At 35.8% G+C, this 18369-nt stretch overlaps 2 protein-coding genes across 2 annotated transcripts; one reads left to right on the top strand and one right to left on the bottom strand.

Moving 5' to 3' along the window:
* The first annotated feature begins 708 nt into the window (after positions 1–708).
* On the top strand, positions 709–2770 carry LOC111913580 (SAC3 family protein C). The gene is made up of 2 exons (XM_023909308.3): positions 709–985; positions 1287–2770. The coding sequence occupies exon 2, from the start codon at positions 1298–1300 to the stop codon at positions 2519–2521; it is 1224 nt and encodes a 407-aa protein (XP_023765076.1). The 5' UTR covers positions 709–985; positions 1287–1297; the 3' UTR covers positions 2522–2770.
* A 716-nt stretch (positions 2771–3486) lies between these two features.
* Positions 3487–5247, bottom strand: LOC111913617 (lysM domain receptor-like kinase 4). The gene has a single exon (XM_023909343.1). It carries the CDS (start codon positions 5245–5247, stop codon positions 3487–3489), a length of 1761 nt encoding a protein of 586 aa, XP_023765111.1.
* Positions 5248–18369: the final 13122 nt, after the last annotated feature.

Raw genomic sequence — 18369 nt, 5'->3', positions numbered from 1 at the left:
GTGGTTTTCATAAATTTACATGAGATATAGAGAGAGAACACAAACAGATGTGAATGACCGTAGTAGGGTTTTTAGTGATCGTAAAGAGAGGGGATAAAGACGTTTTCACCATAGAGGGGAAAAGAGGAAATTGTATGTTTTTCAAGATTTTTGATAAATGAACATGAAAAATGGTGTTTTATTTGAGGAAGAAGATGATCGAAAAATTGATGATGTTCGGAAAAGATGAAAATGAACTAAAGGTGTACAAAATTTTGTTTAATGATAAATTGTGTATAAAAATATAAATTCAATGATGTTTTTTAATAGTAAATGTGGTTTTAATGATGTTTTTAATAGATAAACCAAGATAATAAATCAAAATTATATCTTTTAAACAACAAAAGTAAGTTTAATAGTAAATAAATAAGTTTAATAGTAAATAATATAAAGAAAAATTAAATACATAAAAAAATATTTATAGTTTATTACCTTATAAAATTACTTCTTATTTATATGTTTTTATCTCAGCATCAAGATTATTTTTAGTTGATTCTTGAGGCTATAACCTAAATTGTTAAAAAGAAAGTAAACTAAAAAGTAAAAAACTTGAAGGAAAATAAAAGCCCAAGAAAACAGGCATACATTATTGATTATCTGGGCAAAATCTCATAGACTCGTACACTGAAATTGAGCCCAATAAGTTAACAAGGTAAGTCACAACTCACAAGTGTCAACGCTTAGTTAAGGAAGTCAGGAATTGTAAAAACCCTAAGTTAGAAACAAAAGTTCAAATTCCTTGCAATGATTGATCCAGATAAGTAATTGAATACAGTTCGAGGAGATCTTGAACTTGTTTGAAGAATTGATATTGATTTCGGAATCGAAGACTTCAAAGATGATCAAAATCTTGGGATGATCTTGGATATATAAATATATGATCTAGATGTTCATGTTGATTTGAAACTGCCGGTAATTCCGATTCCTGATTCCCGAACCACTATAAGTAAGTTACTTCCATCTTCATAAACTGAGAATTGTTCCCGGTAAATTGCACATGTGATTGTTGCTTATATGATAACATTTTAAACTGTGAATTTGTATTGCTTTCTTCCGAAATTGCTTCTTTGTTACTCTGGAATTTGTGAAATAAATTGGTCTTACTTCAAAGTTCAAACCTTTGATTTGCTTGTCTTTAGTTAGATTGCTCCGATCACTTTTCTTAGAATTTCATAACACAGGACAATTTACTGATAAAATCTGCTTGAAATGTCTATTCAAACATTGGTTCTGATATTGTATATTAGGGTTTTACCTTATGGAGAGGTGGCAGCCTCGCCATGGAAGGAGGGGGAGAGGAAGAGGAAGCTATTCATCTTCATCTTTTTCCCAATCAAACGACTCTGGACCTTCAAATCCTTCAAATCGAGTTAGAAAAACAACAACAAATCTTAGCAATTCTGTGATTAACAACAAACAAGACCATAATGATGCGGAAATCCTCCCAAACTTAATTGGAACTTGCCCTTTCATGTGCCCAATTGAAGAAAGGACACAACGTGAGAGACTAAGAGATTTAGCCATATTTGAAAGATTAAACGGAAACCCATCTAAGTCATCTTCTACACTTGCTGTTAAAAAGTTCTGCAGAACAATCTCCTCAAAAGATCTTCGTGATATGGATTTACGCCCCCTTCAAGTATTAGAAGACACCTTAAATTACCTTCTAACCATTTTTGAATCCAAAGAACACCCTTTTGAAGCTATTCATGACTTCATATTCGATAGAACAAGATCCATCAGACAAGACTTGAGTATGCAAAACATCATAACAGGAGATCAAGCTGTCAGCATGTATGAAAGAATTGTAAAGTTTCATATCATCTCTCATTACAAGCTTCGAATAAATGCTACTGCAAATTCAAACGTCTCCCCAATGCATCACCTCAACATGGAACAACTTACAAAGACTTTAGCATCTTTATATCACATATATGACACAAATCATAAATCTGGTAACACTTATGATACTGAAGGTGAATTTTATTCATTTTATGTGCTTCTACATCTTGGTTCTGATCATCAACCAACAGGAGAGTCATTATCTTTATGGTTCAGAAGTCTTCCTTATTCCATTATTAAGTCAAAAGAAATGATGTTTTCACGAAGGCTTTTGAGGTATTTTCGTTTTGGAAACTATAAATGTTTTCTTCATGCTATAGAAACCGAAGCATCATGTTTGCAGTATTATGTTATTGAGCCTTACATTAATGAGATTCGTGCACTTGGATTAGCATGTTTAAATCATGGAGGTTACAAGCTAAATCCTTATCCACTAGTGGACATATGTAAGATCTTGCTATTGGAGGAATTTGATGTTGAATCTTTTTGTAAAGATTGTGGTTTAGATACTTTTAGTAGTGATGAAGGAATTAAGTTCATGCCTACAAAGCAAACAAGTTTTTGCTATCCAAAAGGTTCTCAGAGATATTATCAGTTGGTGTCAAAACGATTAAAGAAGTTTTATAATGAAGTGCCTTAAAGAATTGGGGATTTGGGGAAGTATTGGACTACTGATGGAAGGAAATTGATTGTGGTGAAAGTTAATCATTTCAAAGCTTGGATTTGAATAAAAGTTTATGGAAATTTGGAAGATGTTTTGTGTATGTATGTAACCTTATAGATTAGGGAAAATTGTAGTTTATCATGATTCATGACTTCTTTAGCTTTAATATACTTTGTTTAATCTTGATAAGGACACTTTAATTGACATTATAGGGCTTTATATATAGCGACAATTGGCATTATATCCACTACATTTTTTGTTTTTTCCTCCTACACATAAGGACGGCTATGTTTAATTCCGGGATGACAAGGATATACCAATTAACAACATGCAAATTAGGTTCTATTTCATTAGCATGGTAGTAAGATTAGTCGTCTAGAATCTTGGTTTTCATCTATTTTCAAAAGCTAAAAGTTGAATTTTTCAATTAATCTGTAAAACACAGCCTAAATCAAATCAAGTAATGGGGTCTACAACTTCATTCTCTTTTCCGAAATTATACAATTGAATTACTAAACAACAAATTGTCTAAATGATGAATGTAGAGTAGAGTATGATAAGTGAAAAAAAAAAAAAGACAAAACAAACAGACAACCAGAAAACAATAATTGCCAGATGTAGGTAAATTTTGCATTGACATCATGACTCATGGAGTCCTAATCAACCACTCTTACAACCAACATTAAAGAAGTAAATCAAATAGGTCTTGAAGTTAACATGGAAGAAGTGAATCATAATATCCTCAATGTGCTATTTGTATGGGAGACTTCACTTATAGATTCTCACATGTTTACCCTTAAAGGAAAAAAAATGTAAACTTCTGTCACAATTTCCCAAATCAAATAGCAAGTAGTTATGTAGCCTTAACCATATATACAACATAGAGATTAAAATGAAACACATATCTTTTGGTTATCATGAACACTTTCATAACACATTTGTTATAGGATTCTAGAAAGATTCTTAAGAACATCATTCATAGTAGGCCTATATTGAGGGTCATCTTGTATGCAACATTTAGCCAAAAGTGCTAAACACATTGCATCCCCTAAACCATACTCCCCTTCCAAATCTCCATCCATAAACATCTTAAATTTCTCCAAAGACTCTGGCGAACCACCACCATCCACCACAAATTCAACACCGTCTAGCCATTTTCTCCCCATGGCCGCCCCTTTCCCGGATAAAAGCTCCACCAAAACAACCCCATAAGCGTACACATCCACTGTAGTCTCACCGACTAACACTGATTTTGGCCAAATTCCTCCGCCTCCCTCCACCTCCGTAGTGTAGAGTACAGGTGTTGCAAAGTCAAACCCCGAGATTTTCGCCCTACAATCCGTCGTTATCAACACGTTTTCGGTGCTTATATTCCGGTGAACATACATCGGCTTTGTGCAATAATGTATGTAATGCAAACCTTCTGCAAGATCGAACGCAATCTTCACTCGTTTCCCCCAAGTTAAATGTTTTCTCGTTTTCGATTCACGCAAACAATCTCGTAAACTTCCATTTTCGGTATATTCGAAGACTAAATAAGACTTGTCCATATCAAAACAATACCCTTCGATTTTGACCACATTAAAATGGTTGATTGTGGTCAAAATGTTCACGACATGATTAGCGGATTTGATCGAATTCATATCCTTAATCGCCACAAAATAATCTTTTGTGATTCGACCTTTGTACACCGATTTCCCAATGAATGAAGATTCCGAGAAGTCGTTTGTAGCGAGTTTAAGCTCATCAATACTAAAGCTCGTTAAAGAGTGTTTCAATTTCAACATGCCACTGAGTAAATCGGGCGAACAACGGTTAAACTCTGATCTCGTTATAGACACCGGCGGTGGTTCGCGGTGGCTAAGCTTCCATTTTATAAAAACTAGAAACAAAAGTACCACAAAAAGAAAAATTGTCGAAAATACAATGAGAAAGAGAATCGAAAACCTCGTTCTAGTGCTACGATTCAAGATTCCAGTAGAAACCGGAACAATGCCATGTGAACTTGGATCATTAACTGCATGATCCAAATTCAAGACAGGAACACCCGTTGTTGGGACCAACAACGTGGTACCCCCGAAAATGGTTTGTGGCGGGTCCATCTCATTTGCTTCCTCGATGGACCCTACTGTCACTCCAAACTTCGATGCAATCATATCAAGCGTATCATTTTCCATTACAGGATATGTAACAAGATACCTCGTATCATTTCTCTCGTTTGATGTGTTAACACACGCACACTTAACAGGTACTCTAACAAGTGGTGTCCCATGAAGGTTTCCGTTCTGTTGTGCTAAAACAAACGGCTTCACAAGCCCTTGGTAGACTCCACAAGCAATATCTGGAAACGAATATGAGTTAAAGTTAGTGTAATTGATGATGGATCGAGAGGACAAGTCGGGGCAATTGCAGATGATTGGGACTATGACTTCACGATCTTGGAAATGGGTTGTGGAGTTGAGCTGGGATTCGTTGACGTTGAAAAGGGTGGCAATGGCGGAAAGTGTTTGGTTGGATTGAGGTCTGTAGATGATGAAGGTGTTGCAGGTTTTGGTGTCGGCCGAGTTGCAGGAGTAAGTGGAGATGTTGAGGAGAGGGATGGTGGTGTTGCATGGAGTATGATCGTAGTGTTGTTGAGAAATCATGGGTTTTGTGAGTGAAAATAAGAGAAGGGTGAAAAGGAAAGTGAAGGAGTCTGCCATTGTTGGTTTTTGGCAGAGTGACGATTGTGAAGAAGATGAAGTATTAAGAAATCTAAATTGATTTAACAATGGGCCTGGGCCTGCACTGGCCGGCTTTCAAATTCACAAGTCACAAGTCACAACACCTTAATCATAATTTGATTGAATATAATATATTTTGGTTAAGGTTCACCCTCTCTATTCTTTGACACGTAAGAAAATATAATACCAACCAAAGTCTATGAATCCAATTATTCAACACAAAAATAAATTAGATAAAAATGATTGGTATGGAATTATTTGGGTTGGGGTGGAGATTACTTTGGGTTGACTAGTGTATTAAAAAAATAAAATCCTAATTACGCACAAATTGTACCGAATAATTTTTTAATGTTGCAACCTTTGTTCTTTATTCGCCACCAACTTTCGTAATCGATTTTAGACAAAACCGTAAATTTAGGTAGTATTTGTTTTTTGTCTGCAGATCTGTGTGGTCTCTTCTGCCTGTGCCGCGCATACCACGCGCAGACATTAGCCTTCGCAGACTGTTTGTTTTTTTGAAGACTGCAGACCTAAAAATGTCTGCGCGCCCTCTTTTGGCGCAGATGTGGACCATAGTCTTCTAACATCTTCAGACATCTTCTAACCTATAAAATATATATATATATATATATATATATATATATATATATATATATATATATATATATATATATATATATATATATATATATATATATATATATATATATATATATATATATATATATATATATATTTCAAGTTTTTTTTTAATTTATATTTTTTCCAACTTTATTAATGATAACAAATTGAAAAAAAAGAATACAAAACTTAAAAAAAAAAAAAAAAAAAAAAAAAAAAAAAAAAAAAAAACTTTTGACGATACAAACATGATTTTTGACAAATTTATAAATAAAGATTTATTACAATAATAGTCGTTGAACTTGTTTATATAAGAGTAAATTACACGAATCGACCCTATGGTTTGGGGTAATTTTCACGCTTGGTCCCTAACTTATTTTTTTTAACTCGGAAAGTCCTTACTGTTTGTTTTGTTACGCTCTTGGTCCCTATCTTACCTAAAAAAAGACTATTATGCCCTTGATTTTTTAATTTATTTAAATAAACACACATCAACCTCACCCCCCCACCTTACCATATCTATCGTACCATTTTTTCCTATTTAAATAATAGTCTTTTTGGGTAAGATAGGGACCAAACGTGTAACAAAAACAAATAGTAAGGACCAAACGCGAAACAAAAACAAACAGTAGGGACGTTCCGAGTTAAAAAAATAAATTAGGGACCAAGCGTGCAAATTACCCCAAACCATAGGGACCATTCGTGTAATTTACTCTTTATATAAATATGAAAAAAAAATATATTCTTATATTTTTTTGCCAAATTTTGTAAAACATTATTTTATAAAGTATCGTCAATTTCTCGAGAAAATATTTATAGTACGTTTTTAATGGATTTAATTGAAAAAATCGAAGTTTATTTCCATCCATTTATGTATCAAATTCTTTGATCACTAATTATAATGTTTAGTTATAATTTTGCAACCAAAGTTGTTGGTTTTTATCAAATATATACGTTAATTCATACCATTTTTATTTTTATTTTTTATACAATAATACATAAAAGCTGATCTAGATTCATTAATTATTTATAACAAAATCATAAAAATATTAAAAAATCACTTTGAAGTTTAAAAAAATCAGTTTATTTTAGTAGCACGCAAATGTTAAAAAAAAAAAAACAAACAGTCTTCTTTTTTCAGACTGCAGACGTTTGGTCCACCTCTTTTACTGCAGAGGTCTACAGATGTGGTGCGTAGATTGCATACATTTTGCCTCAGAAAAAACAAACAGCACCTTAGTCTTTGTGGTTTGCAAAAAAATTTGGATAGGGTTAAAAAAGTTTTTAACTTACATGAAAGGTCCAAAATCAAAACTTTTATGTGGTTTTGGTCTAAATAAATATGAAAAGACCATTTTATCCTTATTAATTTTGTTTTATATTTATTATTTATTTCAGAATTTAAATAATTATTAAAAAAATAAAAAAAATAAAACTACACCCCCATCCCTCTCCAATCGTACCCCTCCCCCTTCTCTCTCCTTTTCTTTTTTTTACTCTCTCTCTCTCCTATCTTATTATTCCTACCGACATTTCACCTGCAATTTGTAGATGAACAAACCATACCAGATCCATCATTACCCACCTCCAGCAACCTTGCCAATCACCAGCCACCTCTCCTATCATCGACATCCATCACCCACTCGACCCTACCTAAACCCACTGTAGCCTCTCTATCTCTCGAGATTTCTGGGTATGAACATAAAAATCCATATGAAATCATTTCTGGTTCTGAGTACCAAATACTCTTCTGTAATCTCCCTATTCTTGACCCTATTTAATGGAACCCACAAATCAGCTTGTCTCCCCAGTGTCATGTCCTAATCACCAACAACCAGTGTCCCTAAATTTGATGCTCTAGCCCTTCTCAGCATATCCAAGAAATTATAATCATCAGAAAACTCAATTTCTCAAGAACCAACCTACAACAACAACAAAATCCTTTGAAATTTTCCACTTGAAATGCTTCAATGACGACATCGATTCAGTCTCCTTCGGTTCAGAGTAAGATGAGAAGTAGATATGGGGGATGGGAGGTGGGTGTTGACTTCGATTTCAGTTTCAGAAAGAGGCATACAAAGCTTTTTGATTTGGATCTTATGGGGGAAACAATTTCCAAAAGGAAACCTACACGTACACACATACATAAATCGATTGTAGATTGGATTTTGTGGGTTTTCTTTTGTGATAGAGATTGTCGTGTGTATGTATGTTCATCAGAAATTGGTGGAGTAACCAGTGAAATGAGAGAGAAAGAGTCAAGAGAGAGAGAGAGGGTGATAGAGAAAGAGAGAGTACGGTGGGGGTGGGGTGGAAAAAAATATTTTTTTAAAAATCAAAATAGCATTAAAATACTTATAGAAAAAGGAAAAAAGAAATCAAAAGGGCATATCTGTCATTTTAAGTTTTTTTGACCAAAAACCCAGAAAAACTTTGATTTTGGACCTTCCATACAAATTGAAAACTTTTTGGACCCTATCCAAAGTTTTTTGAACACCACAGCGACCAAATTTGTAGTTTTGTCTTGATTTAATTTTGGATAGAATATTGTGGAATAATCTCATAAACTAGGCAATCGGACAATGAAAGTTTCTTATTGACTAACATGGTTTGGTTTGTACAAATATATTAGTTAGGGTATTTTTGGTAAGATCAAAGATTCTACAAGGATCAATCTTGGTGTGTAATGAAGTTTAGTTAGTTCAGGGTGTGTTACTTATGAGTTCTATTTTGTAACGGTTGTTTGTAATATTTTATATAGTTGTTATATCGGGTAGTGTTACTTCAGATCATAAGTGTGTGTGAGTTTAGAGAAAATATCTATCTACACTTGTCTACCATCGTCTTCTCATATTAGAGTTTAGTCTCTATGTATTGTTCATATAAATCTTGCGAGTAGTGTTAGGCTTTTGTAGTAAGGATCGAGTTGTAATCTTGAAAACAAATTGGTTGTTTATAAAGATGATTACTTATGTTGTTATTCCGCGTTTTTTCATTTATTTTCATGATATCAGAGCCTAAGTCTCTTAAAATCTTGTTCTAGTGTCCGTCGATCAATTCTGGTGTTTAGACAACTTTATTTTTTCGATCGAGAAATTAGGGTTCTCCCATTCCATGTTTCATCTTATGGCTTCTGACTGTATCCTTGTGGATCTATCTAGATCTGGTGGTTCTTCACTTGTATTTTTAAAGATCGGTGTTATCTGTTGTTGACTGAGTGTCTCGCTCTTTCGTCTACGTTCATTGTTTAACCTTTGTAGGGTGAGCATTTGGACCTCCAGACTAGGAACCGGATATGTCCCTATACCTATACATGGCGGCCTTAATAGGTCTGATCCAAGATCCACCAATTTCTACAAAACCAGTCTGATTCGGTCTAAATGCTCACTCTTACGTCCAAGAACCAGGAACCGGACTTGGACTGAGCTTGGATCTGGACCTAGTAAGCCTCAACATGTCTGATTCAAAGTCCACCAAATTCTATAAAAATCGGTATGGTCCAAGAGTCGTCGATCCTGGTCCAAATGTCCACGCTTAAGCCTTGGTATCGCGGTTAAAACCCCTCACTGAACTAGTAATTTCTAGTCACAAATTGTGATCGAAACTCCATAAGTGACTATAGGACTTTTGTAAGCCATCCTAATCTTATACTTTGTTCCTATATGTTCAGGACTCTATCTAGGTCGTTTTGATGTTTACTTCTGATATTGTGTTGCCTTTCATTTCTTGTTATTTTTCGTGTTTGGGCACAATCATCTCATATGTTATTTGTTCATTGTTGTTTTTTAGGGTTATGGTTGATAGATCTTGGACTCTTATCATATTGAGAGTTATCTTTTTTTTCTTTTGTCTTTATAGTTCCTTGTTTTCTTTATTTCTTGACAATGTTCTGGTTTGTTTGTTATATTTGCTTAAGTCATGATCGATTTTGAGGACTCTGGACCATGTTCAGGAGAAAAGGCCACTACTGTTGTTGTTGATGTTAATGATCCATTTTATATCTATCCTAATGATAGTGGTCCGACTACTCTTTGTAGCACCTGGTTCCTGGTACGTAAATCTTATTTGAGTACTTCCCTTCTTTTAGCCTTGGACTCGGCGAGTCATAGGTCCGACTCGCCGAGTGGATGCGGGACCCGGGACAAGTTTAAGTTGGCGACTCGGCGAGTCCATATCCTGGACTCGGCGAGTCACAGCTGTTGGATGAAACCCTAAGTTTCAGGGGTTTGCACCCTATTTAAACGACTTAACTGCCCCAAGCCAGCCCCCATTCACCCTCAGAGCCCTGTATCTCTCTCTAGTCTTGCTTTCTTGTGAGTTTGAAGTGTTTTGTGGTGTATTGAAGTTTTTTTCGAAGGAAAAGAAGAGGGAATCAGGAAGAGGAGAAGGAGGCCAAGCATCTCTGTGTCACTCCAACGTTTCCCCTAAGGTATAGCTCGTTTCCTCTCTGTTTTTAAGCTTATAGCTCCATAAAAGTCCTTTTTGAGCCATTTCCAAGATTGTGTATGCTTGAGGGTTTGTAATAAGTCGATTGGCCTCTAGATCTAGGCAAGATTGAGCTCCAGGAGCTCAGATCTGTTAGCTTTATGGCCCCATGTTGCTTGTTCACCCTAGATCTACCCTTTTGAGGCATTTTGAGCCCTAAAATCCATATTGGTGAATATCCACACGTAAAGTTGGAAACTTTATGTGTGATTCGTGTCCTAGAAGTCTAGATCTGTGAATGGCATGGACTGGAATCGAGAAAATCTGTGTATTTAGTGGGTGCATGGCAACGACTCGGCGAGTCGTTCATGTGACTCGGCGAGTCTGTTCGCGAGTCTCCGAGTTTGTCCCCTTTTCGTAGTGTCGAGTGAGCAGTGAGTCACGGGGTGTGACTCAGTGAGTCGGAAGCTGAACTCATCTATGGAGGTACTCGGCGAGTCAATGCCCTGACTCGGCGAGTTCAAGGCAATCTCCTTAGATCAAGAACAGACTCGGCGAGTTGTTCATACAACTCGGCGAGTCTTAGCATAAGTGTTCATCGGATGAAGATGAACTCGACGAGTTGTTCATACAACTCGACGAGTTGTTCATACAACTCGGCGAGTAGGATGAAGGACTTGAATATCAGTTTAGAAGGAGAACTCGTCGAGTCGTCGCCTAACTCGACGAGTAGGAACGGGATCCAGGTCAATCGTTTGGGTGGTGACTCGGTGAGTTAGAAAGCCAACTCGGCGAGTCAGGTCAACTGAAAGTTGACTCTGACTTTGACTTAGGGCATGGTCAGGGGTAAAATGGTCATTTTACCCAAAGGTCAGTGAGCAGTGTTTGATTGAGTATGTTGTGGGAATTGCAGCCGGAGGATTTCCGGAGCAGCAGCAACAGCAGTAGGCAGTCAGTTCCCGATCAGATCAGCAGCTACTTCGAGGTGAGTTACCTTCCAGTAGCGGTGGGTCTACGGCCACAATGCCGGCCCACCAGTAGGAGTTGTATGTTAGATGATTGTCTTTGTGATATCATCTAGGTTTGCTACTACCTGATATGTTTGTATGCTGGCATGATATGTTGTAGAGTTCGGTTGTTAGGACCGAAGGGTAGGTCGGACACCCCAGATATGTCTGACAGTACGTGATGATATGATTGCATGCTGGCTTGTTACGTTATATGAGATAAAGGTAGTAAGAGGGGACTAGTCCCCGAGGATCGGTTGTTAGGACCGATGGGTAGTCAGCACCCAAGAATGGCTTGACATGGGTAGTCAGCACCCCAGAATGGCTTGACACGGGTAGTCAGCATCCCAGAATGGCTTGACACGGGTAGGACGGCACCCCAGAACGGCCGTACCGGGTAGTCAGGCACCCCATAATAGCCTGGCAGTATGTATGTTATGTATTTCTATGGTATGTGGTACGATGGGGGAACTCACTAAGCTTTGTGCTTACGGTTTTCAGTCTTGGTTTCAGGTACCTCCTCAGCTAGGGGAAAGGAGCCGGCGCGGTAGCAGCATGTCACACACACACACTCTCCGGGTTCCGCATTTACGAGCTTCACTGGGATTTGTACTATGATATTTTGATTGGGTGTATGAATTGGCTTTTATACATGGTTCACTTTGTGTTATGGTTTGATCAAACAATGTTTTTAGTTATTAATATTTTCTAAAGTAATGTCTTAAAACAAAATTTTTGGTCGTGAAAATTGGGTCGTTACACTCTTATTGGTTTTAAACTAACCGGTATTAATAATTATAAAGTATGAATGGTCTGCTTCTATTCTCCGTGATCTTCGTGCTAAGAATAAATTAGGATCTACTAATGGGTCTCTTAAAAAAAATTCTGATGATGAAACTAAACTAAACAATAGGAATTAGTTGATGTTGTTGTCTTAAATTGGATCTTAGGGGCTGTCATTGAAGACTTGTATATGACTCAAGCTTATGCTGAGACTTCCTTTGAGTTATGGGAAGACTTAAAGAAACTTTTGAAAAAGTTGATGGGTCTGTAATTTTTAATCCGCATCAAAAGATTAATTCCATAACTCAAAGGATCTTTTTCGTCTAGCAAAGGGCAGACCTCTTCTTTTGTTATTAAAGCTAATGATTCTTGTAAATTCCAAAGAGATTCTAATAAAAACTCAAATTTAATTTGTAAACATTATGTGTTAAAAGTAGCCCTGTCGAAAATACCCGTTACCCGAATTACCCGCTCAAATTTTTTTGGCTATCGGCTAAATCGGGTCAGGAAATTCAGGTATCAGGTTAATTTTTTTTGGGTATTTGGGTAACCCGGTTTTTTTCCAGGTCGGGTAAAGGGTAAGGTTGTTGGGATTCGGGTATACCCGATTACCCAAAATTTCTTTAATAATAACGGGCCCAAAACATATGATGAAATCCCTTTATGAGTTTATCAGATGAAATCCCTTTATCCGTCCAAAATTAGTCTTAGTCCCAAATCCAAGTCGCCTCACAGTCCACTCGTCATCGTTCGTCACCGGTCAATCAGCTTCAGCTAGTCGTCGCCGCCTCCTCGCCGGTCATCAGCTAGTTGCCACCTCGCCGGGTCATCGGGTATTCAGGTGCACTTCCGATACAGTAATTGGCTTTAGCTAGTCGTCCTCTGTCTATACATTTAGCTAAGTGTCCCCTGTTTTGTCTATACATTTTTCTATGTATACAATACATGTTTTGCAAATTTTCATATATTATCATTGGATAATTGCTATTGTTTTTCTCAATTTAGATGATACTAAAGTGCCAGATGACGATTATTCATTGCCCTTATCTTCTGTCATACTTGTAAATCGAAGGAACTCTTGAACTTTACCCTCCAAAACGAAATCATGTTAAAAGTTTCATTTTTTTAGAATATAAACACATGAAACACAAGTCAAACTTTGACTTGCATACTCACAATAATTTATATGAAACAGTCGATTAATCCTTTCTTTTACTTATGAGGAAAAACGAAATTAAAAAAAAACAATATGATAGTCAAAATCTCTTCCGTTTTTTCATTTGAAGAAGCACAAAATTAAAAACAAGAGCAATATAAATGATATTATGGCGAGAGGGTAAGAAAGAGGCATAAGTTTAGAACGGTGTAAGATGTTGAAGATGAATTAATTTAGAAGGTAAGGGTAATATGGTCCATTTATTTTTATTTGTTAATTTTAATGATTTTAATTTATGAAATATGAATATAAAATATCAAAAAAACAAATTTGTCACAAGGACACTAGAGCAAGTCAAATATACACTAACAAACAACTAAGTTTTTTTTGACTTTATTGTTAATTAGTGTTTTAACTCATTGGTAATTAATTAGCTAGTGATTGTCATGCCGTGTTGTTTTATAAATGTTTGTTCTATAATTATGCTCTGTTGTTTTATAAATGTTTGTTCTATAATTGATAGTTTGTCATGTTATTATCACATAGATACAATCCCAGAACACTAGCTAGTTTGTCATGAGAACACTAGCTAGTTTGTCATGAACCCTTTGAATGGATATTTATCTTGGAATTAACAGTTTTTTTTTTTTTTTTTCTGTTTATCATTTTTTTTCATGACTTTTATGTTTTTAAAAGGATTTTTTTTGTTTTAGATGTCAAATACGGATAACTATATTGAAGTGGAAGATGAGACAATTGAAGTTGAAAACTCAACCAATGATCAAGTTACACAAGAAAAACAGAAAAAAAAAACTAAAGAATTCAACCCAATATCAGAAGTTTGGAAAGAATTTGAAAGCTATAAGGATGAAAGCGGTGTTTAAAGATGCAGATGTATGCATTGTGGTGGTGGGAATTACAAGTGCGAATCAAGTGGGTATGGGACCAAAAATCTAGGTTATCATTTAACCCAATGTAAAGCTTACTTGGATAAACTTAGTGGTGGGAAAAAACAACTAGCTTTCCAATATGGTGATGAAAACAAATTGTCAACTTGGAAATTTGATCAAAATGAGAGTCGTAAGGCTCTAGCCCACATGTCGGTAGTTGATGAACTTCCTTTTAGCTTTGTAGAAGGTGCGGGCTTTAGGTATTACAATAGTGTTACTCAACCATTGTTTAAAGTTCCATGTATAAGTACATGCACAACGGATGTCTACCAATTGTTTGTAGATGAAAAAGAAAAAAATCCGTGACTTTATTAAAAAAACGTTGGTAGAATATGTTTGACCACCGACACGTGGACTTCTAAACAACAATCACGTTATATGTGTCTCACCGCCCCCTTTATTGATAACGAATGGAAGCTGAAAAGAAAATGTTTTGTGTTTTTCTTCTCAAGAGAGTCACCGTAGGGTTGATATTGGAAAAATGGTTGAGAAATTTTTAATGGTGTGGGAAATAGAAAATATTTTCACAATTTCTGTTGGCAATGCAAGTGTGAATGATGTAGCAATTGACTTCTTGAAAAAAGTTTTCAAAACTCCAACATGTGTCTTCTAAATGGGAAATGGATACATATTCGATGTGTTGCCCACATTTTAAATTTAATGGTGCTAGATGGCATAAAAAAAGTTGATAAGGTGGTTGAGATAGTTCGATGGGCGGTTAAATGGATTAGGCAATCGCCTTCTAGAATTCATAAGTTTACCGAGTTTGCTAAGGTTGCTAATCCCGGTATAACAAAACACTTGAAGAGAGATGTGCCAACAAGATGGAACTCTACTTACCATATGTTGGAAATTACACAAGCTTACATTTTTTTTTTGAGAGATATGATCTTGAGGAATTTGATTTTCGGTACGAAATTGAAAAGGCGGGTTTGTCGATACCTTCATCAAGCGATTAGGAAAAGGGTTAGGAATGTATGTCATTTTTTAAAACCTTTTCATGATGTTACTTTGAGGATTTCCAGGACACTTTATGTGACATCAAACACATGCATTGAAGATATGTATTTCATTTGTACGCTCTTGGATGATGCTATTTCCGATTCCAGTCTTTGTGATATTGCATTGGCCATGAAAATAAAGTTTGATAAGTATTTTGGCGACGTAGAAAAAATGAATTTATTGCTCTACTTTGCTTTGATTCTTGATCCGAGGAACAAAGTAAAGTATTTGGTTATACTACTTGAAGATCATTATGGAGAAAAGAGGTTGGAGGCCAAAAAGAAATATATCATGGATTCTATGTATGAATTATATAATGATTATATTAGAATTCATTCTCCAAGTTCTACTTCAAGTACTGCCGAGTCTACCACTTCATCATCGATATTAGGGAAACGTCAAAATCCAGATTTTATGGCACCTAACCCCCATTGAGAAATAAACTAAGAGAAAAAATGAAGACGAACATAGTTGAATCAATTGGGGAGTTAAAAAAGTATTTGCAAGAAAGTGTTGAAGACAACTCGGAAATGTTTAATATTCTAGATTGGTGGAACGTGAATAGTCCAAGATTTCCAATTCTATCATTGATGGCAAGAGATGTGTTCGCCATTCTCGTCTCAACGGTGGTTTCAGAATCCGTTTTTAGCACTAGTGGAAGGGTTTTGGATCCATTTAGGAGTTCTTTGACTCCTAAGATTGTTGAAAGTTTAATTTGTACACAAGATTGGATTCGGTGTAGTATAAGTGACACAATCGATTATGAAAAAGATTGGGAAGAAAATCAACAAATTGACAAAAGTAATTGTTTATTGTTTATTATCTTGATGATTGTAAATTTAATATATTTTCCTTTTAATACTAACATTATTTGACTTTTTTTTATATAGATTTGAGCAAGATGATGTAGTGAAGGTGCAAGAAGAAAGAGTATATTATGAATGTCTTTTGGAACTTGACATGTTATTATTTTCATAATATGTAATGGTTTTCTATGTTTTCTAAATTTAAGACGTGAGTTTTTTTGGTAAATGCAAAATACATGCATATACATTGTTATGATGTTATCAAGTAATTTAAATGGTTGACTTTGGTTGTTATTATTTCATCAAAATGCATTCATGTATACTTTTCTTTATCTTTCGATTTTGGCTTATTTCTAGTGTTTTAATTTACAAATCTTCCATCTAAAATAATGAGTACTAAATCTAGTCTATATATTAAACTCTTTTTTTATTCTATTATGAGATTCAACATTTAAACTAAGATTTTTAAGTATTTGTTTTTTTAACATCTTATTAGATTAGATTAAAATTGTTAAGCCTTGATATTTCAAGTATTATTGACTAAAAAACATCAATGTTCAAAGTTTCAATACGACATATTTATTTTTAGGTGCCATTTAAAATTAAAAAAAAATCGGGTAATACCCGAGTTACCCAAACCCGTATTACCCGAATTTATTTTGGGTCGGGTAACGGGTACTTTTTTAACATGAAAAACCCGAATTACCCGAAACCCGAAAAATTTACCCGATCAACACCCCTAGTTAAAAGGTTATACAAATGAATGCTGTTATAAGCTACTTGGATATCTTAAAATTTTCAAATCAAGGAATGAGAGTCAGTATGAAAACAAACATTTTGGTGGTAATTCTACTAGTGATCTTTCTATGTCTTCTCTAATTGATTCTTCTAGTAAATCACAGCTCGCTAGTGATCAGTTGTCAAAGCTTCTGTAACGCCCATGTTCTAGGTACTTTCCATTTCTGGCCTTAAGTATAGATTTTTTTTTTTGCAAAATCAACCCTTACGCAGGGCGTACCTTCTGGGTACGCTGAGCGTAGCCCTTTAATGAATGGCAGGGACTCTTATACATACGCTGGACATACACAAGAGTATGTTGAGCATACTCACAAAGATCCCAACCCCTAATTTTTTTTAGGGTTTGGACCATATTTAAAGAACATTATGACCTTAGACCCTCCCCTACCTTCAGCCTCCATTTTCTAAACGACCCTCCTTGCAAATCCTAACCTCCCTTGGTGACATTTTGAGTTTTTTAAGTGTTGTATGTTCGTTCTTGAAGGAATGAGATCTTTAGAGTGCTCTTGGAAGCTTTAAACATTTATAGATTTGGAATTAGCACACCTCTAGCAACCTCTAAAAGGTATAAATATCTAGTCTTGATGCATATTTCTTTTAGATCTAGCTATATAGTAAGATCTGTTCCTTATTGGTCCCATGGCCTTGGATCTTGGGAGTTTGAGAAACTCCAGACCTGATGAGGAGTGTTTCCTTTCATTTAAGAGCTTTGTGGTTCATAAAAATGGGATCTTGGCCTTTCATAATCATGCATGGTTGATCTATTAAGCTTTTAGGTCATAAATAAGACTTAGGGTTGGATTTTGGACTCCCTGTAGCCATGCAAAGGCTTAAAGGTTGCAACTTTATGATTCTAGACGTTCATTAGGGTTAGATCTAAAGTTTGGATGTTAAGTCTTAAAGCATTAAGACCTTAAAAGAAAGTTTAGGCATGTGAAGGGTACATTGGGCGTAACCCTAGGTATGCCGAGCGTACTAGGTTGTTGCCCTGTATACCTTCCAAGCCTAAAGTCGTACATTGGGCGTAACATGGAGTACGTAGGGCGTACTCCCAGAAAACCCATTGGGCCATTTTTAGGCCTTGAGTCATTAGGGGTTTTTGGCCTTTCGTTTTGGGTCATGCATGGTAGGGGAAAATGGTCTTTTGCCCTTGGTAAGATTAAATAGGTTTTGGACCTTTCATTTTGGGTTAAGACCCTGATTATTAATTAGGGTTGTCTTCGGTTTTTATTAGTGTGAGGAGTCGTGATAGCAGCAGCTCGAGTGTGAGATTCAGTTATCTTCAGTTAGAGGTGAGTCTTCTTACCACGCTAGTGGGTCGAAGGCACCAAGGTCGGCCCACTGATTCGTATGTGTAGAATGTGTGAGATTATGTGACTATTACTGATGTGATTGTATGATATATGCATGCATCCAATATGGGCTCGGAGTCATTATGGTATCGGGGTCGATACGATCCTGGGAGTTGATACGGACCTGACACAACTATTTGCTATTACTTGGGGTTAATACAGACCCAGGGGTTGATACGGACCTAAAACAGCCACGTGTTG

The sequence above is a fragment of the Lactuca sativa genome, chromosome 1 (genome assembly GCF_002870075.4).
Source record: "Lactuca sativa cultivar Salinas chromosome 1, Lsat_Salinas_v11, whole genome shotgun sequence".
Taxonomy (NCBI): Eukaryota; Viridiplantae; Streptophyta; class Magnoliopsida; order Asterales; family Asteraceae; genus Lactuca; species Lactuca sativa.
This window is presented reverse-complemented; position numbering and strand designations above follow the sequence as displayed.